At 40.1% G+C, this 27,063-nt stretch overlaps 1 protein-coding gene across 3 annotated transcripts in view; it reads right to left on the minus strand.

The window, feature by feature from the left end:
* Nucleotides 1–2,437: 2,437 nt before the first annotated feature.
* Nucleotides 2,438–27,063, minus strand: part of LOC125462989 (Krueppel-like factor 15) — a 33,232-nt gene continuing 8,606 nt past the window's right edge. For 2 of the 3 annotated variants that reach the window (XM_048553568.2, XM_048553569.2), the window contains exons 2-3: nucleotides 15,043–16,128; nucleotides 2,438–6,541 (exon numbers count right to left, since the gene is read on the minus strand). In XM_048553568.2, coding sequence (XP_048409525.2) covers nucleotides 6,373–6,541; nucleotides 15,043–15,995 — 1,122 coding nt within the window. In that variant the 5' untranslated portion in view covers nucleotides 15,996–16,128 and the 3' untranslated portion in view covers nucleotides 2,438–6,372. Of the gene's footprint in view, nucleotides 6,542–15,042; nucleotides 16,129–22,844; nucleotides 22,866–27,063 lie in introns of those variants that run through there. The other variant, XM_059653351.1, reaches the window with a different exon arrangement.

Raw genomic sequence — 27,063 nt, forward strand, 5'->3', positions numbered from 1 at the left:
AGAAGCAGGACCAGGCCCTTCAGCCGATCAAGTCTGCTTGACCATTCAACAAGGATTATGGCTTATCCTTGATCTCAACATCATATTTCTGTTCTCTCCCATATGTCTTAACACCCTGAGCTTCTAGAAATCTATTTCTTTCTTAGATTATAAACAAGAAGAAAACAAAAACCAAATGCTGTGATGGAGTGGTGAATACAGATTCCAAGTTAGCCTTCAGAAGTGAATGGAATGAATATTTAGAGAATAGAAAAAACTTTAAGGAACATGAACAATAGTGAAACTGGAATGTTTTCCTGCACATCTGCCAATGTGGTATACTGTATCCACTGTGGCTTCCTCTACATTGGGGAAACCAAGCGGAGGCTTGGGGACCGCTTTGCAGAACACCTCTGCTTGGTTGGCAATAAACAACTGCACCTCCCAGTCGCAAACCATCTTAATTCTCCCTCCCATTCCTTAGACGACGTCCATCCTGGGCCTCCTGCAGTGCCACAATGATGCCACCCGAAGGTTGCAGGAACAGCAACTCATGTTCCGCTTGGGAACCCTGCAGCCCAATGGTATCAATGTGGATTTCACAAGCTTCTAAATCTCCCCTTCCCCCACTGCATCCCAAAACCAGCCCAGCTCGTCCCCTCCCCCCACTGCATCCCAAAACCAGCCCAGCTCACCCCACCTCCCTAACCCGTTCTTTGTCTCACCTATCCCCTCCTACCACCTCAAGCCACACCTCCATTTCCCACCTACTAACCCCATCCCGCCTCCTTGACCTGTCCGTCCTCCCCAGACTAGCCTATCCCCTCCCTGCCTCCCCACCTATACTCTCCTCTCCATCTATCTTCTCCTCTATCCATCTTCGGTCCGCCTCACCCTCTCTCCCTATTTATTTCAGAACCCTCTCCCCATCCCCTGTCTGATGAAGGGTCTAGGCCCGAAGTGTCAGCTTTTGTGGTCCTAAGATGCTGCTTGGCTGCTGTGTTGATCCAGCTCCACACTTTGTTATCTGTTAATCACTGCAGTATATCTAAACTCTGACCTGCTCTCATAGCCACAGTACTTCTGATGACTACTCCAGTTCAATTTTTAGTTAATGGTAACCCCCAGAATGGTAACAAAGGTGAACTTGCTGATTATAATGCCATTGAAAATCAGGTGATTTAGATTCGCTCGTCTTGTGTAATTTAAATGTTATTTGTCAGCCTATGCCTGGATATTGTCAAATTCTTGCTGTGTTAGGACACAGATTGTTTCAGTATTTGAGGAAGTGCAAATGACTCTGACAATTGTGCAGTCATCAGCAAACGTCATCACTTTTGACTTTATGATGACAAGTCATTGAAGAAGCAGAAGAAGATGATAGTCAGGCAGTTCAAGGACACTGCCCTTAGAAACTCCTGGAGCAATGTCATGGAGCTGAGATTACTGATAAATACATCTTTGTTTGTGCCACGTATGATTCTAACCAAGATAGTTTTCAGCCTAATTTCCATTTCTAGTTATGATGAGGTTCTTTGATTTACAATCACTCAAATGTGGCTTTGATATGAAGGACAGTCACTCTCACCTACCTCTCAAATTCAGCTCTTTTGTCAATGTTTGAACCAAAGCTGTAATTGGGTCAGGAGCAGAGTGAGCCTGATGGAAGTCAAGCTGTTGCCACTGAATAAGTATTTGCTAAGCAAGTATAATTCAAAAGTACTGTTGCAGATCCCTTCCATCACTTTCCTGATACAAATGGGCTGGACATTGGCTGGGTTGCATTTCACCTGTTTTTTGTGGACAGAACGTATCTGGTCAATTTTCCACATTGTTGGATAGATGTCAGTAGCACTGGAACGGCTTGACAAGGGGCATTTGCCCTGCAACACACAACTTTCTGTAGTATTGCTGGAATTTTGTCAGGGCTCATAGCCTTTGTATTATGCCTCCAGCCATCTCTTGCTATTACAAGAAGTGAAGTGAATTGGCTGAAGACTGACATCTGTGATGCTGGGGCCTTCTGGATGAGACTGAGATGGATCATCTACTCAGCATTTCTGGCTAAACGTTGTTGCAAATGCTTCAGCTTTTTGTGCTGATATGTTGGCCTATTCCATCATTGACAATAGGATACTTATGTAGCTTTCTCCTCCATGAATTGTCTACCACCATTCACAACTGGATGTGGCAGGACTGAAGAATTTAAATGTGATCTGAAGCTCTGAAGTCACTTCATCCCATTGGTCACTTGCTGCTGATGCTGTTTAGCACACAAGTAGTCTGGTGTTGTAGCTTCACCATTGACACCACTTTGATTATTAGGTGGGCCCTCTTGGATTCTTTATTGAAACTTTTGCACAAAAAACAATTACTAAACACCCAAGGCATTAGATTAGATCAGATCAGATCAGATCAGATCAGATCTATCAATTTATTGAAATAAAAATATATACAGTGTTATGTGACCTCTTCATTCAAAACAAAAAACAATCATGATGACAACCATGTGTTTAATGGGAAGCAGCTTGCAATGACTGTACTGGACTTTCTTGCTGTGTGTACAGTAAAATGTTCAGGAACTAAGTCAGTGGCCAGAAAATTTATTTTAAAGGAAATTTGCTTCAGTCTGAATGAAATTCTGTTCTCGAAGATCCTCCGCAAGTTCCTCTGGTGGTGCTGAATTTTTCGGTCAACCAGAGAACAAAATTTCTGACATTTGTTACCTTCACCGTGAAAAAAATTAAACAGCAAGAAAAATATAGGCTCTACAAGCACTATTCACATTAGACATTTTTACAACATACTTTGTTCTGTGGTGCAAAGTTAAAATCACTTGCTTATTCATTAGACCGACTCTAATAGTAAATATTTGAATTAAATCCATGTATTACAGTTTATGTACCTACCCCATAGTAAGGGACACAGGGGAAGGTAAGCCAAAAAGTGACTCAGCAGAGACATGCTACAAAAATGAGCATCATTAGTGAGGATTTTCTAAAGCCTGTTACTAGTAATACAAATGTTCAATGTAGGTAGGTGCTCAGACTGGTAATTTCATTCTGTATTTGTAAATGACTGGCCTTAGCAGACAGTTTATTGCCCAATACCGACTAACACAGGTGGGAATTTGGAACCATAAAGCTTGTCAAGATTGTCTCCATTTAGTAAATTTGGAATGAGTGTAGATGTGTTTGCAGTATAATCACTAATCATGTGAAAGCTTCCGTCCAGTACGGATTTCACCAGAATTGGCATTTGTGCCTTTCAATTCATAATTATACTAGAAAATGGGTTCATATCAAAGTATACAATAGTGATGTGAGATAGGGCTTCCAATGAGTTAAAATCTTATTTTACAAAATTGAAAATTCATGTTTCTCAAGATAGACAAATCATCATCTGGTCTCGAATCTGTGAGTGACTGCACTTAAAGGCTTTGTAGGTTTTCTTTGGGTTAAAGCACTTTTATTAACTTTCATTTGGAATTCTTCCTATAAGGCTTTCTCCAATTCAATTTACTGTGTTTCTCTTGGGGTGCAACAATTTACAGCACTGTTCCACAGGTGCTAGCAAACCTCTGGTAATTCTGAGTGACCATGTTTGTGTGGAAACATCCACAGTTAACTCATCTGCTAACATCCAGTGTGTGGGAACCATCCTAGTAAGAGAACAAAATTCACTCATGTTCTTGATAAATTCCAAGCATAGTTCTCTTGCAGACACAAATCATGCCCTGCAATTTAAAATCACACCCATGCCATTTTCTTTCACACAAGAACAATTTATTCCAATACACCCAAAGCCCTTTGCCAGAGAAGGCTATCCAAGTGAACCTTTTAAAAGTCAGTTCTGTCATTGTATCCTCAGTGATTTTCACTTATGCTTCACAATACAACACTAAAAAAGTCCAAGTATAGATCCATAATTCAGGAAAGCACTAAATTTGCTGTAATTAAGGGGGAGACATAACTGAGATATTTGGATTTTATAAGTTTGGTCATGATAAATCAAGGATAAAGGGTCATTACCTTAGAATTTGAGTTCTGGGATGATGTCGGGAAACATTTCTTCTCTCAAAATGTAGTGGAAATCTAGAACATCCTTCCCCTAGAATGCTATTGAGGGTAGATCAACTAAAGTTTTAAAATCTTAGACTGATTTTTGTTAGATAAGAGTACTAAGAAATATGGAACCAAGCGGCTAAATATTGTCACCCATACAGATCAGCTTCAGTGCAAACTGAATGGTGGAGAAAGGCTTCAAAGGCTGAATGACGCATTCCTGGTCATACGGTCTCTGAGCTTACAGGCAAAATTAAAGTCTAGGCAGTGACGAGTTCTAGTTTTGAGGCTCCAAGAAGTAAAGAATTGTAGAATAAATGGTGCAAAGTACTAAACAAAACACAGTAGCTAGATGCAAAGAAGAGAATCAGCTTATGCAAAATGCAAACACAATTTTGTTTTAAACTCGAGTAAATGACTACTATTTCAACAATGTTTTGTGAACTTGGGGTTAAGGTGCACTGTTTTTAGAAGGAATTGATTAGAAAGTTAAGTGCAAGATTTTTAATGTGTTAACTGCAAAATGTTATTGATAGAAAAGGTTAGGGCCAAGGTGGCAAGATTGCATTAATGAAAAGTAAATAAAAGATTTTGGCTTGCGGCACAATAAGTAGTCTCCCTTCCTCTCAGCAGCGAGTTCCCCGTGTTTGAGCCCTACGCCCAGATTTAATGGCAAAGGAAGATATGTTCATAAGAGGGGCAAACAGGCCATCTACTTCAAAACCTTCCAACACAAACCAATGGCAGATGATAAAAGCATCACCTGTGTGATTGGAACAATGTTTAAGCCTCTATTATTACTTTCTACATCTCTAGACTACAACCTGCATGTGAAAGCGCATGTTGTCACAGTAAACTGGACTCCAAATGAGGAGTAACGTAACCACCATTGTAAACAGGTGATTTTGAAAAAAAAAATTGAATGCAATGTATACGATTGAACAGAATACCATCTGATGATTAAATGGATAATCTTCTGTGTAGACTTGTAACAGTAAAACGATTTCATCATTCAACGTGTACCTAGATGCTAAATTGCACTGGATTTGTGAAGCTGGAAGCCAGACTGTATTAGATAGATGCTCTTGCTGTCTGGAAAGGGGATACAGAACCAGCACCATGACCTCTGGTGATGCAATGGCCAAGAGGCCTAGGTTCAAGTCCCACCTGCTCCAGGGGTATTTCATAACATCCCTGAACAGGTTGATTAGGGAAAAAAAAATCTAGAACCTCTACCACAGTTACAATTGACAGAAATCAGAGTTCCTTATAGAGTGACTGGCAGGAGTAGAGAGCTACATCCCTGCAATATGGAGAAGGAACTCAATTGGGTGGATGAGGAAGCTTGACTGTGGTACCTTTTAAAATTTGTTCTCGGTTTATTAATCATATTAGCAAGACCATACTTAATGATCAATCCTAGCTGCTTGGAGATTGACATTTTAAAAAAAAACCCAATATAGCCAAGGCTACGACAAAAAGCCATTAAGAGTATGAAACTGTGTCACGTGTAAGCTAGAATGCTATTTCTTTTTCAGGTACTAACTACAAATGAGCAGGTGTACAGAATGCAGTTTCACAACCTATTATCCTTGTGATTTTCTCCAGTACTGTCCATTTATGAATGAATTTAAACTCCAACCCAATGGATTGCTTCAAGCCTGTGAGGTTCCCGTCTGATAATCTTCATAATTGTTGCACTGTCGTTTGCATTTCAGGGGAACAACTGATTATGTAATTGGATTAGCTATTACAAAAAACTATTGTACCTACTACCAAATCTTACAGCAGAGAAGAGAGCCATTCAGATCATCACACCTGTGCCAGCTCTTTAAAGTTTTCCAAATTATTCACACTAAACTGTCCTTTTATTATTGTTTTCTCTTCTTCAGGTACTCAATCAACCATTTTTTTTGAAAACTACTCATGAATCTACATCCTTTCAGGAATTCTGAATTATAAACAACTTAATGCATCTCTCATTTACTTCTTTTATCAATTGTGTTAAATTTACCATTGTCCTTGGCACTGATTCTTTTACATTGAGACTTCATCAGCTAAAAGAGCCTAGATTACAATGATAAATATGAACCAACCAACTTTTCTGAAGTCATAAAGTGAGAATGAGTAAAATTTACATTAGAAATGCAATTCATTTGTCATTTCGAGAAATAACTTTTCAAACTAAGAGCTGTTAAAACCCATTACCACCCACATTCAATGATTACAGTCACATATTAATAATTGTGATATCTTCTGTACATTCCATTTACAAAATTCAATGGCTCTGGTATACTTTCCTATAAAAGGAGAAAAGGACAGTCCAGTGTTAACTGGTTGTTCTGGTTATTCTGCTATTTTTTAATCCCCGGTGTACTTTCACATGTTTGGATAAATGATCGCTGCGGGCGAATTTCTTCTCACAGATGTGACACTGGTACGGCTTCACTCCTGAATGGGAGCGTTTGTGTCTGGACAACTCATCTGAGCGAGAAAACCTGCAGAATTCCAAGAAGATACAAATTACTGATGATCGAACTTTAGGGAAAACTTCTACTGCACCCAACACAATGACACAATCCACTGTGCAGAAGAAAGTTGACTGAACATTCAGTGGTATCACATTGTATTGTTACTGAACAATGTGACAAGAAGGACCACTTACTAATGAAAAGGAGATTTGTTTTAATGTTGCAGTTCCATGAAATGAGAAATGGCAGCACAATTTCCAAGTTTTAATCAGAAGAAATGGACTGTGATTGCAATGCATCTGGAGATTACTCTGTTACAAAGTGGTTATGATCTGAAAGATCCAGCCATTGGGACATCAGAACCAATGAACACTTGGAGCAGAGAGGTGCATATTACTGTTAACATTTAACCCTGAATAGAAGAGCTTTTTCAATGCCTCTGTGCTTGTCTGCTAATTGGGCAATTCGGTGGCTCAATGGTTAGCACTGCTGCCTCACAGCACTGGGGACCGGGGTTCGACTCCACCCTTGGGTCACCATGCATTGGAGTTTACACCTTCTCTGGGTTTCCTCCAGGTGCCCCCATTTCTTCACAAAGTCCAAAAATGTGCAGGTTAAATGAATTGGCCATATTACATTGCCTAACAGGGATGGATTAGCTATCGTCAATCTGCGGTTTCACTGGACTTGATCTGCCGAATGGCCTACTTCCACACTGTAGGTATTTTATGAATTATTGTGACATAGCTCTATCATTTGACTTTGACTCTAAGCACAAAATCGTTAGACTATGGTGATGAAAGTGGTTGTTCAAGTGTCAGATGACATGTCTTACCCTTGCATGTACTTGCATTTCGACTGCTTGAAATCTATAATATGCTACAACCCTGATTTAAAATTAACAACCTTTCAATGTTAACAATGTTTCTCTTGTCATAGATTCATTCCAACCTGCTACGTGATTCCAGCATTATCTGTTTGTAAATCAGAACATGTTTGGCCTTTTGAACCATTTCTGAAGTGTATGTGGATGGCAAAGCAAAAAGCTTGTAATAACTATGCTACATTATCACACAACATCTATATAGTATAGTGAAAGAATTCCACTATTTTTGGCCTTGACAAGAGGAAGCATGACCAACAATGGTGGAGGTGAAGCGTAATGATACTGTGGCTTTAAGAGGTTATTTTGTCCTTTGTTTTTAAAGAAAGGGAGGTGTTAAGACAGAGATGCCGAGCTGTCTAATTGGAATGTGAGTAAACAGCTTGTGAAGCCTTGGATCTTTATTTTGAGAAGTTAAAAAACAATAGAAGCAACGTGACTAGGTGCGGCTAGCTCTCTCAGACCAAGATTTCAAGTTTTTATTTTCTTTAGCTCTGAGATTCAGCATCAGTTGCTGTTAGAGTGTCAACAGCGTTGGAAACTGCAGTAAAGGCCTCCTGGTTGCTACTCTGAGTTTTCACTTGATATTTTTATCTCTGTCTCTGCTGTATTGCATGTGAGAAAATTGGATTTCTGAATTTGCTTCCTTGCCAAGAGGTGTTTCTATCGGATGCTACTATACTGGAAGGGTTAATTAGTAATAGAATAATCTATTATTCTGTCAAGTTATTCTAAATTCCTTTTTTTTGGTTTATTTTAACTGTAGTGTTTAAATAAATTGTTTTGCTTAACAATGAATAATTCAACCAGTTGCATTGCATGTGGAACACAGCACTTTACGTTTACCTTTAAAGTAAGAAAAAGTTAGGGTCTATGCTACCTTCTTAAAATATCTCGAAGGAGATATTGTCTGGTCCATAACAGAGGAATTGGGCATTTAAGTCCTCGAACTCTGGTCTCTTGCACAGACTTCTCGAATGGTCATTTGGACAGAACTTCATCAGATGAGGGAGAAAACAGGATAAGTGGTATTCAGGTGAAATTAAGCTGTCTCCATGATGGAAAGGATGTGGGCTCAAACTCAGTTTAGGTTCAAGTTGTGCAATGAGATTCCAGTCGAATTTCCAATGGTTCTGTATGAAACTGAATGAACCCAGATGCCTTTGTAGACTTACTTCTCAACATATAAACATACAAATTAGGAGTAGGGTATTTGTTCTCTCAAGCCTGCTCCATTATAAAATCTGAATGAATCCCAAATTTAAATCTTATTCAATTAGGTCACAGCTGGTCAGATTTCAGGAATCTTAACCCTGCATACGTCGATCGCCCCCAACTCCCATTGTCAGTGTGCAACCCATCTATTTCTGCCTTAAGAATTTGTCCAGCCAATACAGAGGAACAATCAATCAACAGTAAACAGTTTCATTATTTTGCTAAAAGAGTTGAAAACGTGAATGGAAGTCATTTTTAATTTTACAGCATTGGGTCAGGTCACACCGTAAGCATGTTCCTGGGAGGAAACTGAGATGCTCCTGCATTGATGACAATACAAAAAAAAAGTTTTCAAACTCTAAGGTGATCTTTACAGAAGATAATTTTAAAAAAAATTTACCTTCTAATTTAAATTGAGAAGCATCTGGTCAAAGTTAGTAAAATGCTAATTTCAGTTAGATATCAAGATGTCTTTAGACGGTGATTAATACCATAGGCTGGATTCCAAGTTAAATCAGTGTAACTGAAAACCTTGGAATAACTTAAATACCTGTTGTAGGTCTGACACTGCCTGATCCAGGCAGCAGAATAGAGCCTCTCAGAGATAGTAAGAACTACTGATGCTGAAGTCAGAGATAACACAGTGTGAAGCTGGAGGAACACAGTTGGTCAGACAGCATTCTTCTAAAGGATGGTGTATTTCAAAAGAAGGGTCCCAAACTGAAACGTCAGCATTCCTGCTCCTCTAATGCTGCCTGGCCTGCTGTGTTCCTTCAGCTCCACATTGTGTTATCTAGGGTAGAGCCTCTGTCCTCTTTAAGAACAAAGTTTCAGAGGGATTTTTATTTTTTCTTCTAAACAAAAAAATCAACCTGTTTATACATGTGGTGACACCCTTCTTGTCAGGTGAGACTTGAATCTAGACCTTCTGGCTCAGAGATAGGGGCACTACCATGACCTGCAAGAGTCCTTAAATGCCAAGAGCACCTGGTGTTCCCAGGCAGTTCCCCAATCAAATACCAACCAGACCAGAGCGTGGTCCGCTTAACAAAAACAGGCATTTACAGATTAATAAATACAATGGAAAAATTCAGCAGGTCTGGCAGGATCTGCGGAGAGAGAATCAAAGTTCAAGTTTCAAGTCCAAAATGGCTCATCTACCAAAAGCAAAGTAAACGAGGCACACACAAGTCTAGGCTGTTTTGGGAAGGGGGGGGGGGGGGGGGGAGGGGAAGAGGAAGAGAAAGTGAGGTGGGGTGAAGAGGAAGAGGAGAAGAGAGAGAGGGGAGACACACAATGGGGAACAGATATAATACAGCCAGTTTTTGGAGTAAGACAATTTAATATTGAGACTGCAGCTGCAATCCACTCCGCTGATCGAAAATGCCTTCAATTGCATCTTGTGTTTTCCGCACCTCTGCCCTCACATCCCCTCCCCCCAACAAAAACGAAGACAGAATCCCCCTTGTCCTCACGTATCACCCCACCAATCTCCGCATACATGTCATTCTCCGCCACTTCCGCCACCGACAATCCAACCCTCCAACCAAAGACATATTTCCCTTCCTACCCCTATCCACTTTTTGTAGGGATCGCTTTCTCTGCGACTCTCTCGTCCACTCCACACTCCCCACTAAACCCTACCACTCCCGCCACCTTTCCCTGCAACCACAGAAAGTGCTATATCTGCCCCTACACCTGCCCCCTCACCTCCATTCAAGGCACAAAACAAATCATCCACATTAGACAAGGGTTCATCTGCACATCCATCAACTTGGTCTACTGCATCCACTGCTCCTGATGTGGCCTCCTTTACATTGGTGAGACCAAGCGTAGGCTCAGAGACCATTTTGTAGAGCATCTGCACTCCTTCCACGACAAACGACAACATCTTCCAGTCTCAAACCCTGGACAACATGCCCATCTTGGGCCTCCTCCAGTGTCACAAGGAGACCACCCACAAACTGGAAGAGCAACACCTCATATTCTGCCTCGGGAGCCTACAGCCCAAAGGCCTAAATATGAATTTCACCAGTTTTAAAATCTCCCCACCCCCAGTCTCATGCCATGGCCAACCCTCCTTTTCATCCCCAACTCCTTGACTTAACTCAACCTGTCCATCTTCTCTCCTACCTACCCGCCCCTCCCACCTCACTGACCAATCCCTACCACTCCCCACCTGCGTTCACCCATTACCATCCCACCCACCAGCCCTCCCCCTCCACTCTCTCTTTATTTCTGAGCTCCCTTTCCTCTCCCCATTTCTGAAGAAGGGTCCCACTCAAAACACCATCTTTCCTGCTCCTCTGATGCAGCCTGGCCTGCTGTGATTCTCCAGCTCCATACTGCATTATCTCAGACTTTAGCATCGGCAGTTCTTGCTATTTCTGAGTGACCTAACTCACCCCCTTAATGGTACTACCACTGCATTTTAAAAAAGAGAGAATTAGGAAATAAAAACATCAAATCACAGTTCACTTGGATTATGAAAATGCGTTCATAGTGCAAAGGAAGCTCTGACATTTCACTGGTTTTTAAAAAACTGCCATTAATACAAAAACCCTCAATCCAGCCATCAAAAGCATTCTTGACGCAACAGTGCTTTATATTAGAACAAAGAACAAAAGAAAATTACAGTACAGGAACAGGCCCTTCAGCCCTCCAAGCCTGCCCATCACAACTAAAACTCCCTATCCTTCTGGGGACTGTATCCCTCTATTTCCATCCTATTCATATATTTGAGACCACATGAGATCATGAGATCACATCCTGTTATAGTTTGACAACATGGTTCACGGTGGTAGAATTCTGACCTGTCTGCTCTGCAAAACAGGAACAACTTTGCCACTAATTTTCCATTCTTGAGCAATTGCTCAATGTAGGGAGATCTTACACAATTGAGCAATGGAAAATCTGCTCAGAGATAGTAAAAACTGCAGATACTGGAATCAGAGATAGCACAGTCTGGAGCTGGAGGAACACAGCAGGCCAAGCTGTATCAGAGGAGCAGGAAAGTTGAAGTTTCAAGTCAGGGCCCTTCTTCAGAAATGGGGAAGGGAGAAGGAAGCTCAGAAATAAATTGAGGATGGGTGAGGCTGGGGAAGGTCATGTGGTGATAGGTGAGTTCAGGTAGGCAGTGGTAGGGATTGGTCAGTGAGGTGGGAGAAAAGATTGACAGGTTGTGTCAGGTCAAGAAGAGGGAGGGTTGGTCATGAGATGAGGCTGGGGGTGGAGAGTTTGGTGAAATCCTAATATTAAATGGTAAACTAGCTTATTGTTCTGTGTAGGATAGTGAGTGTGCCTGAAGAAAAATAGCAAATTAAGGTTAACATTCAATTTAAGTTCCCTGCAAAACCTCCTCACCTTTTGAGAATTGATGTTACTCGAGGAACTAATGCTACCATGTTTTTACCACAGCTGGTTCGGAGGTCAAGGCAGTTTCAAACTTACATTAATTACAGCCTCTGACAGCCTGACTGAGGTAAGGAATTCAACCATGTTATAAAAATATTGCTTGGATGACTTAATTTTTGAGCGATTGTGGAAGATTGATTTATTTCAAGTTTTGTGGAAATACTTGGAGTGATTTCTTTAAAAGATGTTATTGAAAGTTCATCACAGGAGTTACAGATTTTCTTTAAAATAAAAAAGGCTATGTGTAATTCTCAAAACTGGAGATAATGCCTGCTTTTGCTGGAGACCCCTGTTTTTATTGTTTGGAACAGTGATTGACTTTTGGAGAGGTGCTCTTTTATCTGGTTCAGTTAGAGGGTGACCTGGTAAGAACAAGTTGAGCTGGAGGAAAGCTTGACAAGAACAAGCTGCCCAACTGATCATTCCAATTTCTGAAAATTAAACCATCTGTTAGGTTCAGAGTGAAACCCATTTGTTCTTTTGAAAGAGTAATGGAGAAATATTGAGCAATAGTCTGTGCGGAATTTCAGCCCTGTGCATGATTAGTGACTTGAACACACCTGCCAGAATGTGACAGCAACACATTCTGGAACATCTTAGATACTTTCTAATCAGAGATGCTATTCGACTCCTCTGAAGCTGGTGTGGACTTGAACACAGCCCTCCTGGCTCAGAGGTGTGGACAACACTACTACATCACAACACGTTCTGTACTTTAACGAATTGCCTTTGGGAATAACCCACTAGCTAAAATCTTTATTTTTCAGAAAGCCAATTTGAGGGAACAAAAGAGGTGATGTTGAAATGTATATTGAGTAATTAGCATTTATACTTCTATATTACTATATATGTTAACTAATTATTGCATCTTTTATGCATATATTTTATTTCAATAATAAACCAGTAACTGTTTATTAAGTAACATGACGGAAAGATCTTGTTTAAAGTTGAATATAAAACATTTAATCGGTCAGCTTGGCAATTGGAAAAAGTATTTTTATTTTATGTTGTGACCTGTGGAGCAGAGACTGGAGTAACTGAGGCTGGAGGAGTGCACACAGTCATATCAACAAGTTGAATACTTCAGGCCATCAACAAAATTTAAACATCAGGACACACTTTTCAAAATAAAACTTCAGATGAAGAAGAACAACTCTAAGTTTGTAGTATAAGTATGTCATTTGGCCCCTCAAGCCCACTCTGTCATTTGACATTATGGCTGATCTGATTGTAATCCCAACTCCACATTCCATGCCTACCCTTGATAACCTTTCACCCTTTCTTTACAAAGAATCAATCCTTTGCCTTCAAAAAAAATTTAAAAATTCTGCTACCACTGACTTTTGAAGTAGAAAATTGCAAATATTTGCAATTCTCAGAGAAAGAATTTCAATCACGAAACAATCATACTGTGTTAGAGGAGGAGGCTCAAATAGGAACAGGCTTTCAATCAAATCAATGTAATCTCCAATTCCTGTTGTTTTTAAATGCATATTTGTATCGAGCAGATGAATGCTTTGATTTGCCTGCATCCTACCCACAGCGATCACAGTATTTTTCCCAACCTCATTGCTGTCAGGATCCCACTGATGACCATTGAAATCCACCCCTCTGTGCCTGATGCCTTGTCCATCACCCACTATTGGGCAAGAATTACACCCCACCCCACTCCACTACATGAGTCATGGTGCTGCTACCTGTTCCTCCACGGATGGTGGTACCTTGGACCTTTGAACCACATGACATCCACATACGAACCATCTTGAGTCCACCCTCTCTAAGCACCATTCAGAAGCCCCATCTTCCACAAATGCAATCAACTTTCCTCAGCTGTGATCTTGTGTTGCAGGTTTTCTCATCCATTAGATTTACTGCTTAACATCAGTGGAATATAAACATTCAAAAAGAGTTCTGCTATTTAAAACCCTTGAGACTGAGAAGGCATTCTTCAAGGATTTCTGACATGAAAAAGGTTACCATTCCCACAATTCACCTCCAGGCTAAGTTCTCAGCCTGTTATTACAACTAATAAAAGGCGAGCAACATACACACGAGGGAAAAAGTCAAAGCTATGTCAACAAGGTGAGATGTAGCAAATAGTTTGTGAAGATATTAGTAAAGAGCATAAACACCATCATAGACCGGTTGGGCCAAATGGCCTGTATCTTTGCTGTATATTCTTTGAAATTTAGACATGCAATTGGAGTACTACCTGGTCTTTTTCTAGAACAAACATCTCTCCTGGGTTGGGAATTTGTTCCTTTTTTACTGTTGTAACCTCACCAGAAATCCAGTTTATATGCTTTTGGCGAAGCAATGGGGGAACAGAGGAGAGAGATTTCAGAGCCTTGTGTCATACCCGAGTGATGGCCTAGGTCATACAAAAACCAAAACTGCAGTTCTGATGTATTGGAATAAATAATCAAAACAAAATGCATAGATGGTTTGATTCTTTCTCATGGGATTAACTCATCAAAACACATCTGCTTCCTAAGAAGGTGGAAGCAAAAGGTAGAAATCACATGACTACAGCAAGCCAGGCAGTATTTCAAGTACAACTATACTTTCCAAACACAAATCTGGCTGAAATTTTTTTAAAAATCTTTTAACTCTAAAAAAAATGGAAGATTAATTTATTACCAATGGTGGGGCACACAAAAAATTACGACAAGACAGGGTAGGGCGATGATTCAACCAGTTAGGAACACAAGATGTAACGCAGTCCCCATTTTGAGGTCTGTGCCTTTTCTAAAAAAACAGAACGAATAATTTTAAATGAATTATAGTTATATAGAAAGTTTAGAAGGACTTGGGAAGCAGAGAGTTTCCTTGCAATACTGAAGAGCCGCGAGGTGCAGGAAAGTGTTAATCACAAACATTTACGCAGCATTTCCCTCTCAGCTGCATTTTTATAAATGGAAAAAGTGGACACAGAAATGTGACAAAAGGAAAAAGTAAAATTCAGGTATACATAAATACACTCATTAACATGTAAATGGATATATAGTCGACCTACCGCCAACCACAATCTGGCCAAGTGCATGAGTAAGGTTTCTCCCCTGTGTGTCTCCTGTAGTGTGCCTTTAAATGGCTGCTTTTGGTATACATCTTGTTACATCCCGGGAACGAGCACTTATGCACTCTGATTACATCGGCAGAGGATGATTTCCGAAGCTTCTGGGTGGCCTCAACAACATTCACTAAGCTACCAACGGCTACAGACCTCGCTGCTATTGGTAGGGGTGCAATTTTCACAAACTGGCGGGTTGCACTGTTTGGTGGAGTCTGTACCCGCTGAGGTACTAAGGCAAAGGCTTGGCCCTGGACATTAACCACTAGTTGAGTCAACTTCACACTGCTTGGAGTTTGTGTGGTTGGGCATGCACTGGGCACTTGGACAGGCTGAAGCTGGAGAATCATGGGAACGCTCCCAGTTGCAGTCACCTCTGGAGTTGATCCAAGCCCAGTGCTGTCTGAAGATGACAAAAAACATTCACTGGATTCTAATGAAGAGTCACCCAAAGCTTCCGATTTCACATCCACTTTGATTTCTGTGGTGGCACTATTTTCCGTAAGTCCATCTTTCACGATTTCCATCTTTTCTTTCAAGAATTCTTCAATTTCCTCTAGCGTGGGGATAAAGTCGCCCGTCAAAGTGGAGCAAAAATCAGGCAGCTTCACCTGTGCTTCAAACACCTCGGAACAGCCTTCAGCAGCTGGGGGGTCCAGCTTTGAAACCAATAAGCCCATCATGCTATATTTCTCCAGCACACTAGAATGGACATTGATATAATTAGCATCCTGGTAGTCTGGGCTTGAACATGATCTTGGGCTACATCCATCACTGCTACCATCTTCCAGCAATGATGAGTTCGATGCCAATTCGCCATGTTGCCCACTACAGTTACTCCCCGAAGGTGTCAGCCGGTCAGTAATATACAGTGGCTCACTGTGGCTTAATGAGACCATTTGCCTTCCAAGCTCCAAACGAGTAAAAAAAATGCAGTCAGTAATTAAAAACAAAACTTCAATGAGTTGAAGAAACAGTGCTGTGTGTTTCAAAGCTTAGTGTCTATAACTCCCCATTATAAGTTGTTTTCATCTGTAAGGAAATTAGAAAACAAAGTAAATTAAAACAAGAAGTTTATTAACTGCAAAAATAATTATAAATCATGGTGAACCTCTCCTCATACCAATACATTTTCTTTATTTAAATAAAAGAACTTTGCTTTTATAATCAATGATGTGTTATGGTTTATAATAAACACATAACATACTGAGGTTATCCAATAGGTCTGATGGCATCTGAGAGCGGAGGAAGAGAGAAACAGAGAGAGAGTGTCAACATTTTAGTTCACTGATCCTGGGCTACTCAGTTATGTTTCAAGAAATAATGATAGCCATTCTCATTTTCAAAGTGAGAGAAAATACTCTTCATTTCAGACCCTAATTTCTTCAGAAAATAGCAATGTGGCTGCTCAGGTCTGTTTGATGTTAATGCAGCTTTTTTTAAAAAAAAATGACATCCTGGGGGTCACCATTGAACTGGACCAGCAACATAAATATTGTGGCTACAAGACCACATCAGAGGTGAGGAATACTGTAAAAAACAACTCACCACCCGACCCTCCAAAGCCTGTTCACCATCTATAAGACACAGGTTGGGGTGTGATGGAATATTTCCCCACTGGATAGCTGCAGATCCAAAAACTCTCAAGAAACTTGACACCATCCAGCACACAGCAACCCTATCTACAAACATTCAAATCCCCACCACCAAATTGGAACTTGAATTAAATTTTGTTGTCCTATGTACTCGAGGACAGAATTACAGGAGCTCAGTGAAAAGTGTACAAAGTTGCCATTCTACAAAGCCATCTTAAAATACAAAATCAGAATTTAAAAATAACACAAGGGAAGGAAAAAAGAAACACAGCCAAAAGAACAAGAAAAAATGCAGCAGTGTGTGACATCCATGAAATACACTACAGAAATTCACCGAGACTCCTTAGAAAAAGTGCCTTCCAAACACACACTGACTACCATTTAGGATGATGCAGCAGCAAGTACTTGGGGACACCACCATCCCTACATGCTACTCCTAATCCTAACTTGGAAATTTATTATTGTTCTTTCAGAGTTGTTAGGTCAAAATCATACAACGTCCTGCTTAACAGCATTATTGGAGGTGAGGGGTTGGGGGGTGGGGTGCGGTGGCAAACTAAATGGACTGCAGTCGTTCAAAGTGGATATTTGCCAACACTTTCTCAAGACTGACCGGGGACAGGTAATAAAATGTCAGCCCAGCTAGTAACACCCATGTCCCACGAATGAATAGAAATAAAATGTTCCTGATTTCAGATTAAAATTAAAATGAATGTAGCATATTTGCTGAATGAGTTTATATTGAAATCATGATTTATTCTCAAGGGCAACAAAATCCACCGTGAAACCAACTCCAGGCTTTATTGGCTCTAATTCTTCCATTACACAATGGATAAATTACCAGATGATATAGCTCTGATAGACAGAAAAACTGTCTGCATTGGCTAACTCTACATGGCAGGTTTTTGTCAGAGCCAAACCAATGATACTGTAAAGTTTGGAAATAGATATGATCTCACTGCAAAAATCAGGGAAGTGATTGTGGAATGGAGATGCTGAGAGAATGTCTGCAGACGTGTACAGAGCTGTTGGGCAGAGCCAAATTTTCACTCTGTCTCCAATACCAGTTCAGATGAAATGGTCACCACCCAATAATGTTACTCTTGGTTTTCTCTTTCTGCATGCTGCTGACCTGTTGAATGCTTTCAATATTTTGGTGAGGTATTAAACTGAAGCTTCACCTATCCTTTCAAGTGGATATAAAAGATCCCATAGCACTGTTTTGAATTACTGCGGAATCACTTCTGGGGTCCTGACTAATGTTTATCCCTCAGACAACAATTATTTGGCTCCACTATCACACTGCTATTTGTGCGAATTTGCCACACTCCAATTACCTGTCATGTTTCCTCCATTAGACCAGTAAGTACATTTTGAAAGTCCATGATTTACTGTAAAGCATTTTGTGTTGTCCTGGCACTGTGAAAGACACTGGCACACATAAAAGCTACTATGAAAGAAAGATTTCCATATGAAAACTTGGCGATTGGCAATTAATATCTTTTCATGGAAGGTGGAGAAAAGAACGAGCACAGACTTCAATTGGTTTCAGCTACCCTGGCTTTAGAGGAGTATAAACAGCTCAGCATTCCCACTGAATTTTTTATATTGGAAATAAATACTTCTCTCTTAAAATATCTGCATATACATTACAAATTAAGAGAACTGGATATTAATGAAAATACAGTGACATACCACATTTCTGAATTGAGCATTTTGCTTTTTTAGGTGCTTCAATTCAATTGTAAAATCATATTTCAAACAGTATATTAGCTAGAAACATTTCATTACAAGTATACAGCGTAAGTGGCCCTATAAGTTAACAGCACCATGATACATTGTAGCAGAAAGACCTTAAACAGTCCTTTCCCCAATGCACCTGCTAAGTTTTGCCAACATTTTCTGCATCTGAATCATTTCGCTTTTGTGAAATCTCCTCTGCATCTTGTTTGGTGCAATCATATCCATCCAAGTAGCACCCAGAAATGCACACCGTACTCCAGATGAGGTCGAACTAACATACTGCTCCATCACAACCTCCCTACTCCTGCAGTCAATGTGTCAACTAATAAGGCATGTATCTCATTTCTCTTGACTACCTGTTCTGTTGCTTTTAAGGATCAATGGATATTGACACCAGATACCCCTAATCTTTCATGGGGTCCTATCATTCATTGTGTGCTCCCTTACCTTGTTGATCCTCCCAAAATGCATTAACTCACTTTTCCAAGATTAAGTTGCATTTGCCATTATTCTTCCCATCTGACTAGGCTGTCTAAGTGCCTTGTAGTCCAAGGCTTTTCTTCTTGCTACCTACCAAACCGTCAATTTTTGTGTTATCTGTAGCCACAATTTTTCCATGAGGGACAGGTGATATGGTACAGTCCAACTACTTACAGCGTTCAGCAGCAACGTGCCCCAACCCATCCTTTGCAACACTGGAGACAGGAAGAATCTCAGCACCAAGTGACATTTGGTGTTAGGCCGAGGGCCTATGCACTGTTTGATGCAACTGTACACAAGGTTGGCCATAAGGCTGTGAACAACATTGGGCATGTTTCTGCCCTATTGATCCAGGATTTTGGACATAGTGTCTCTGCAGGCCAGATCTATTTCTGACTTCCAGATAAAACAGATAGCTTAGGTGACTGCTTCAGTGCAGGCTCAGGGAATCGACCATAGCTATGCCACGTACGGCAACATAGACAGCACCTCGTATCTGAATCATTTCGCTTTTGTGAAATCTCCTCTGCATCTTGTTTGGTGCAATCATATCCATCCAAGTAGCACCCAGAAATGCACAGTTTGTTTTCATTAACTTGCTAAGAGAGAGCAGTGGTTCCATATGCCCAGTTTCTTTCTTCCTTGGTGGTACACTCCTTCCAACTTTAGCTGCATGATCTGAAACATGACTGATGGTGAAGGGGATAAATGATCAGTCAGCCCAGTTCCCATAGAATATAACCTCATTCTCGCCTTGATTTATTTTGGCTCCGAAGGTTAGGTCAAATTGATTGAAGATGTGCACTAGACCGTGCTTTAATGGCAACAAATCTACGTAGGGGGAGGATTTGACCCGCAGGTCTCCGCTGCCTTCTCCAGCTCATATCCTCCCTGATGCACATGGCAAAAGGCTTTGTGCAAAATACAGGCAAGACAAGAGACAGAGGGCAGCACTGCCTGATGCCAAATTTGGTCAGGAAATTTTCTGATTCCCACCCAGATAGTGATGGTAGTATGTGTGTTTGTTCTTTATTCATTAATGGGATGAGGGCATCTCTGGCTAGGCAGCATTTATTGTCCATCCCTAATTGCCCAGAGGGCAGTTCAGACTCAATCACACGGATGAGGCTGGAGTCACAATTCATGAATGCTAGACCAGGTAAGGAAGGCAGTTTCCTTCCCTAAAAGGACATTAGTGAACCAGATGGGTTTTTCCCGACAATCAGCAAATGGAATAGGAGTCAATTATTTGGGCCTTCAGTCTGCTTTGCTTCATGAGCTATTTAACAGTTGAGCAAACTGACTACCCCAAGGGATTGAGCACAATACTGCCTTTGAAACAGGTAGCCTAAGTCATAAACTCATGTCCCAGAAACCAATATTCCATCACACTTTGATTCTAGCCGTTGGAGTTCCCTTCAAGCAAACCTTCTTACATTACTTAATGCCGAGCAATAGACTCATCTGGTTCCTCCGACTGTGTTATCGAGCTGCATAATAACATTACTTCAAAAGTAGAAAGGGCTTAAGCATCAAATGTCACAAAGTAAACACACATTTGACTTGATGAGAATAATCAGGAAATATAGACTTCAAAGCTTCTTGTCAAGTAAAAGATGTATAGCAGTTGTGGGCATGGGCTTGAATTTCAACTGTTTGTGTAATAAATTAATTTTTCTACATAAAGTCAATTTTTTGCCTGACATTTATTTCTTCCAACAACCACTATTGGGTTTAGGGTTCTCTACTCCTCCACAAAAAAGTTGTAACGATAAAATTAACCATTTAAACACTGTCCCCTTTTGAAAAATCCAGCGCGCTCCCACTTGTGAAAATAATTTTACTAAAAGTAGAAATGAATTGAGTAGCTTTGAAAAGCAGATCCAATTCTTACAATACAGATTAAAACTTTGCATATTTCACTGTTCATTTACATACATCATTTCAATACTGCTTTCCATAAAATGGTAATAAGATCATAAGATATAGGAACAAGAGTACACTATTCAGGCCCCTAATCCTGTTACTCAATTCAATATGATGATGGCTGATCCAATCCACTTTCCTGCCCTTTTCTCACAATCACAGATACATTCTTGATCAGTAAGGGAATTAATCTCAATCTATCTGTGGTAAGGAGTTCCAAAGACCCTCAACCATCAGAGAAGAAGTTCCTCCCTATCTCAGTCTCAGATTAGCACCCCTTTATCCTGAAAATATGCCCTCTAGTCCTAGACTCTCCCATGTAGGGAAACGCCCTCCAGGTGCCTACTGGTCAAGTCCCTTAAGATATGTTTCAATGAAATTACCTCCCTTTCTAATAAACTTCAGTGAATAGAGTCCTAACCTGTATAGTCTTTGCTTATAAGATAATCCTTCCATACCAGGGATCATCTTCATGAACCTTCACTGAAATGTTCCAAGGAAATTATATCTTTCTCTAAATAAGGAGGCCAAAACTGTTCACAGTGCTCCAGAAAGTTATGTTGCAGCTGTATAAGACTTTTTCTAAAGTCTTATACAGGCCACATTTGAGGTATTATGTGCATTCTGATTGTCATACTATAAGAAGGGTGTTATGACCTTGGACAGAATGCAAAAGAGATTTACTAGGATGTTGTACCAGAGATAATGGGAACTGCAGATGCTGGAGAATCCAGATAACAAAGTGTGGAGCTGGATGAACGCAGCAGGCCAAGCAGCATCTCAGGAGCACAAAAGCTGACGTTTCGGGCCTAGACACTTCAGAGAGGGGGATGGGGAGAGGGCTCTGGAATAAATAGGGAGAGAGGGGGAGGTGGACCGAAGATGGAGAGAAAATGTACTAACTTTAAGGAGACATTGGACAAACTTGGATTGTTTGCACCAGCGTATAGGTGGCTGAAGAGTGATCTGATTGAAGTATATACAAAATTATGACAGGCATTGATAGGGTGGATAATCAGAGTCTTTTTCCCTGGGTGGAAGTAGCAAATACTAGGCAGCATAAGTTTAAGATGAAAGGGGAATAGTTTGAAGAACGCGCGAGAGAGGCTTTTGTTAAAAACAGAGTATGGCAAGTGGCTGGAATGCACTGCCAAGAGAGGTGGTAGAAGCAGATACAATGGCAGGCAATGTTTAAAGAGGAACTTAGACACATTAACAAGCAGGAAACAGAGGGAGACTGACCATGCACAAGCAGATGAGATTGTTTAGAATGGCATCATGATCAGCACAGAAATGATGGGCTGAAGGGCCTGTTCCTGTGTTCTACTGTTCTATTTGTTCTCACCTGCTTCTTTCGTGGGCCTAGTCTAAATTAGTCTTTGTTGTAACAAAAAAGCAGCATTTTATGGGTTAGCATCCAATAAGTGGATTATGAGAGATGTCCACGCATTCACGAGTTTGTTTATCTCTCAAATACGGTTTCAGAAGGACTCCAAGTTATTTCCATAGAATTACACAGTACAGCACAGACCATTTGACCCAACTGATTAATTCAGGTTCTAGTTAAAGAAACATGCTGGAGAAGTTATTGTGGTATGTTGCCTTTCTACAACTTACACCACTAGAAAGCCCTTAGGAAGAGGGTGATATAATAACAATGATGTTACACAGGAACATAGAATTCAGCCCTTCAATCCTGCTCCAGCGTTGAATAAGACCATGGCTAATCAGGTTGCATTCTGAATTCCACTTTCCTATCTGCTCCCCCATAATCTCAAGTCCATTGTCTATCAAAAAACTCTGCCTTAACTAAGTACAACAACTCAGTCTTCACTGCTTTCTGTGGAACAGCATTCCACACATATGCAAGCCTCTTCATCTTAAAGCAGAGACTTCTTATTCTTGAACTGTGTCTTCTTGTGCTAGTTTTTCCTACAAGGAAAAAATCTTCCACATAACCACCCTATCACATACCCACAGAACTCCATATTTTGATAAGATTACCTCTCATTATTGCAAATGCCAATGGGTGTTCAATCTTTCTTCATTATGATACACTCTTCATTCCTGGAAATGACGAATAAACTTTTCTGAACTGTTTCTAATGTAGTTATATCACTTCACAAACAAGATGGCAAAATCAAACACAATACTCCAGATGTGGTGTCACTAAGGCCCTCTAAATCAGTAAAACTTTCCAACTGTTATATTCGATCTCTCTTGCTGTAAGCAATAATATTTGTCTTCCTAATCACTTATTGTATCTGCATTTTAATATTTTAGGATTAAATTTACAAGGACACCCAGATCCCTCTGTAGCACAGAATTTTGTAATCTCTCATGTTCAAATTTTCCCACATTATTACCAAATTTTGCCCATTCTCTGATACTGTCCATATCCCTTTCCAGACACACTACCTCTTTCTGACAATTTACTTACCCAACTATCTTGGTATTCTCAAATCACAGATATAAAATTTGATAAAGTTGCAGCACTGATTTCTGTGGTACTCACTAGATAATGCTTGTCAACCCATATATAAAAAAAATTCCTAGTCTCACCTGTTAGCTGACCAATTCTCTATCTTGCTAATATCGTTTCACTTGTATCATGAGATTTAATCTTCTGTAGTAACCTTTGACATGGAATCTTCTCAAACACCTTTGGAAATCTAAATACAATCTACAAGTTCCCAGTTATCTACCTTGTTTGTTATCAGACTTTTTTTAAAGTAAGTAAATTAGTTAAACATAATTTCTTTTTCACAAAGCTATCAAATCTACCTGGTCACAATGTTTTTCTAAGTATGCTGTTGTAGTCTCCTCAATGATGGATTCTAGCAACTTTCTCTTGACAAATATTAGGCACCCAACATGTTTTCTGAGCTTTCTTCCGTTTTTAAATGTCGAAGACCTTTCAATATTCAGGTCCTAGTCTTGGCCACCCTGAAACCTGTCTCTGTAATATGGACATATAAATTAGGAGCAAGCCATTCAGCCTCATTCAATAAGCTCATGGCAGATCCAATTATAACCTCAAATCTGCATTCCTGTCTGCCCCTAGTGATTCTTCATGCTGATGCTCAGTAAAAAATCTAACAACCTGTCAAAAATATTCAAGCAATGGCCATCAGGTTACATACATTGACTTCTGAGCTAATAATTCATCTACTTCATTACAATTCACATGCAAAGCCTTTACCTGCATCTTTTTATTATTTTTGCAATCTCTAGCTTTATCTGCTGGCGTACAATTACTTTTGTACACTGAAACCCTTCTGGTCACATTGGTTATCATTCGTTACATTTGCTCTACTACTTCAGTGTTTTGCTTTGATTTACCACATTTCCTCTCACGATTCCCAGCCCCCATTCCCTTCTCCTCCCTGCTCCTCCCATCATTTAGTTTAGTTGTTGACTAATTATGATGATCAATTTTTAATCATTAAGTCTGCAACAGTGATTGGTTTGTGTTACATGATAATTAAGAAAATAAGTCGTGCTCTAGTTGGAAGAGTCACAATCTTACTTTGCATAAGGTGCCTTCTAGGTTAGATATCATGTAGTGGTTCTTTTCTTGGGCTGTAGATGCGGTTCACAGAATTCCTTCAAAAGGTCCGAAGGATCTATTTCTGTACTCTGTGATTCTATGAGTACTGAACCTGTCTTTGCCTGTGGGGTCATCAGCTCCTCTGAAAGGTGAGCAATTCAGTGGTGATCCCTTAGACCAGTTTCAACTGTCTAGGTAGATAGAGAGAGGACTTTTCCAGATCTTCCCCAGTTTGCTTGCATTTTATTTAAGTTTTCATATTACCCAAAAGTTCAGATGATTTTTGGCAGGGTGGAAAATGCTTATCGTGATAAAACAAGTTTGTGGGGGACTGATTGGATGAACCCAGTCCAAAATTGTTTAGATATGTGTCACATTACATTTAGATAGTAATACAAAATCTTTTTAAAAATCCTACCTAATTGGCATTTGACTAATTCAACAATACATACTGCAGGCATTTCCTAGGAAATATTTTCTATAGAATTACTGTTCGTTCACAGAAGAACCCTAGCCCTCAACCTTCTATCTTTCTCAGCAATGTCCCCCATTCAACTGGGAAGATTTGTCCAATTTCAGTTCTTCATACAAAATAAACTAGCCCAATTTATTTGATACTAATTCTGTCAGGCTACATACTAATCACATTTGGTAAGTTACTTGGTGTCCACAAATATTACTTCCATTATTTTCTACATTGATATTTTTAATGATAAATGTACATGTTTATCTGGCCAAGTTGCTAAGGACTCATTTTCACAGAATATTGCACTTCTAGCTAACTTAATGCCACTACAGTGACCTCATTTAGTTAGGCAGCCTTGTGACCAAAAGCTCACTAGACTGAGTCAATGCTGTCGAGATAATCAAATTAAAACTGATATAGAGTAAAGATACAAGGTCCTGAATGTCTTTGTTGTATGTCTGAAAATGCTTCATCATCTTTTCACAGCCAGAGAAAGTAGAGAAATAGTGACAGGTATTGAGATCAAAAACAAAATTAGAGCTGGAGAGGGTGCAATTAAGCCCCAAATTTCTTTTGTATTTAATTCTCCAATTCAGGGATTTTCACTGAATACGCGACTACCTCGCGCCACCCTAATTAAAAATACAATCAAAATCAATGAACTGCCTTATCAACTGCATCACCAGCCAGCTACAATTAACAGGAACTTTCTCAACAGATTACAAAATGATCAGAAAAAAACTGCTTTCACAGATGGTAGCATGCTGGTGAGATTTTCCAAGAATTTTAATAGTCAGAGACGTGCAGCATGGAAACAGACCTTTAAATCCAACTCCTCCCTGCTGACCAGATATCCTAAATTAATCTAGTTCCATTTGCCAGCATTTGTCCCCCATCCCCCTAAGCCCTTGCTACTCATGTACCGATCTAGAGGCCTTTTAAATGTTGTAATTGTATCAGCCTCCACCACTTCTTCTGGCAGCTCATTCACCCTATCAATGCCCCTCATGATTTATGAGCTCCTACAAAGTCACCCCTCAGCCTCGGACACTCCAGGGAAAATAGCTCCAGCCTATTCAGGCTCTCCCTCTAGCTCAAACCCTCAAACCTGGGCATCATCCTTGTAAATCTTTTCTGAACCCTTTCACATTTCATAATATTCTTCCCATAGCAGGGAGACCAAATTTGTATGAAGTACTCCAAAAATGGCCTAACTAATGTCCTATACAACCACAATATGACCTCCCAACTCTTATACTCAATGCATTGACCAACAAAAGCATACATACCAAATGTTTTCTTCACTATCCGGTCTACCTGTAACTTCACTTTCAAGGAACTATGAACCTGCACTCCAAGGTCTCTTTGTTCAGCAGCACTTCCCAGGACCTTGACACTAAGTGTACAAGTCCTGCCCGGATTTGCTTTTCCAGAATGTAACACCTTACATTTATATAAATTAAACTCCATTTCCACTCCTCAGCCCATTGGCCCATCTGATCAAGGTCCTGTTATACTCTGAGATAACCATATATATATATACACACTGTAATATATCTTCGTGAAATACCTTTTGGAATTTCAAGGGTTGAGAAAGTTGTGACTGGGTTAGTCATAGCAATAAATCGCACGATTGCATTTTAAAAATGCATTCTTCATTAGGTTGGAGATAACCTCCCTCAACCGACCTTTCACTAAAAGGGAGCTTGTCCCCCACCCCTTCTGATGCATCTAGTGGTAAAGCCTTGTACAATAAAGCCAACTTGGAGTTTTTATTTTCTTCCACTTTTCCATCCATTTCATCCTATCTATTCCCACCCCACCCTCAAACGCTGGAAACATATCAATATAGTTACACAGCTGAGCAAAGTGTTTGCAGCAGGAAGCAAAGGACTTCTAAAGACAGGAGCATTAGTGGCCAGAGGACATGTTTAAGGAAGCAGGCAAAAGAACCATCGACAGCAGAAGGAATTTGAATCTGAAAAAGATGGAACCAGATTCAATGCAACTTTCAATGGGAAATCCGTTAAATACTTCAAGGAAAAAGACAGACTGCATGGCTATGGGGGCAGCCTGGAGAAATGGATTAACTGAATATCTCTTGGAAAAAGACTCAACATTGTCATGATGGCCCAAATGGTCCCATTTCATGCTGTATGATTCTGTGATTCTATAAATTCCAGCGGCCGTGTTATATAGAGCACTAT

Source organism: Stegostoma tigrinum, chromosome 21 (assembly GCF_030684315.1).
Source record: "Stegostoma tigrinum isolate sSteTig4 chromosome 21, sSteTig4.hap1, whole genome shotgun sequence".
Classification (NCBI taxonomy): domain Eukaryota; kingdom Metazoa; phylum Chordata; class Chondrichthyes; order Orectolobiformes; family Stegostomatidae; genus Stegostoma; species Stegostoma tigrinum.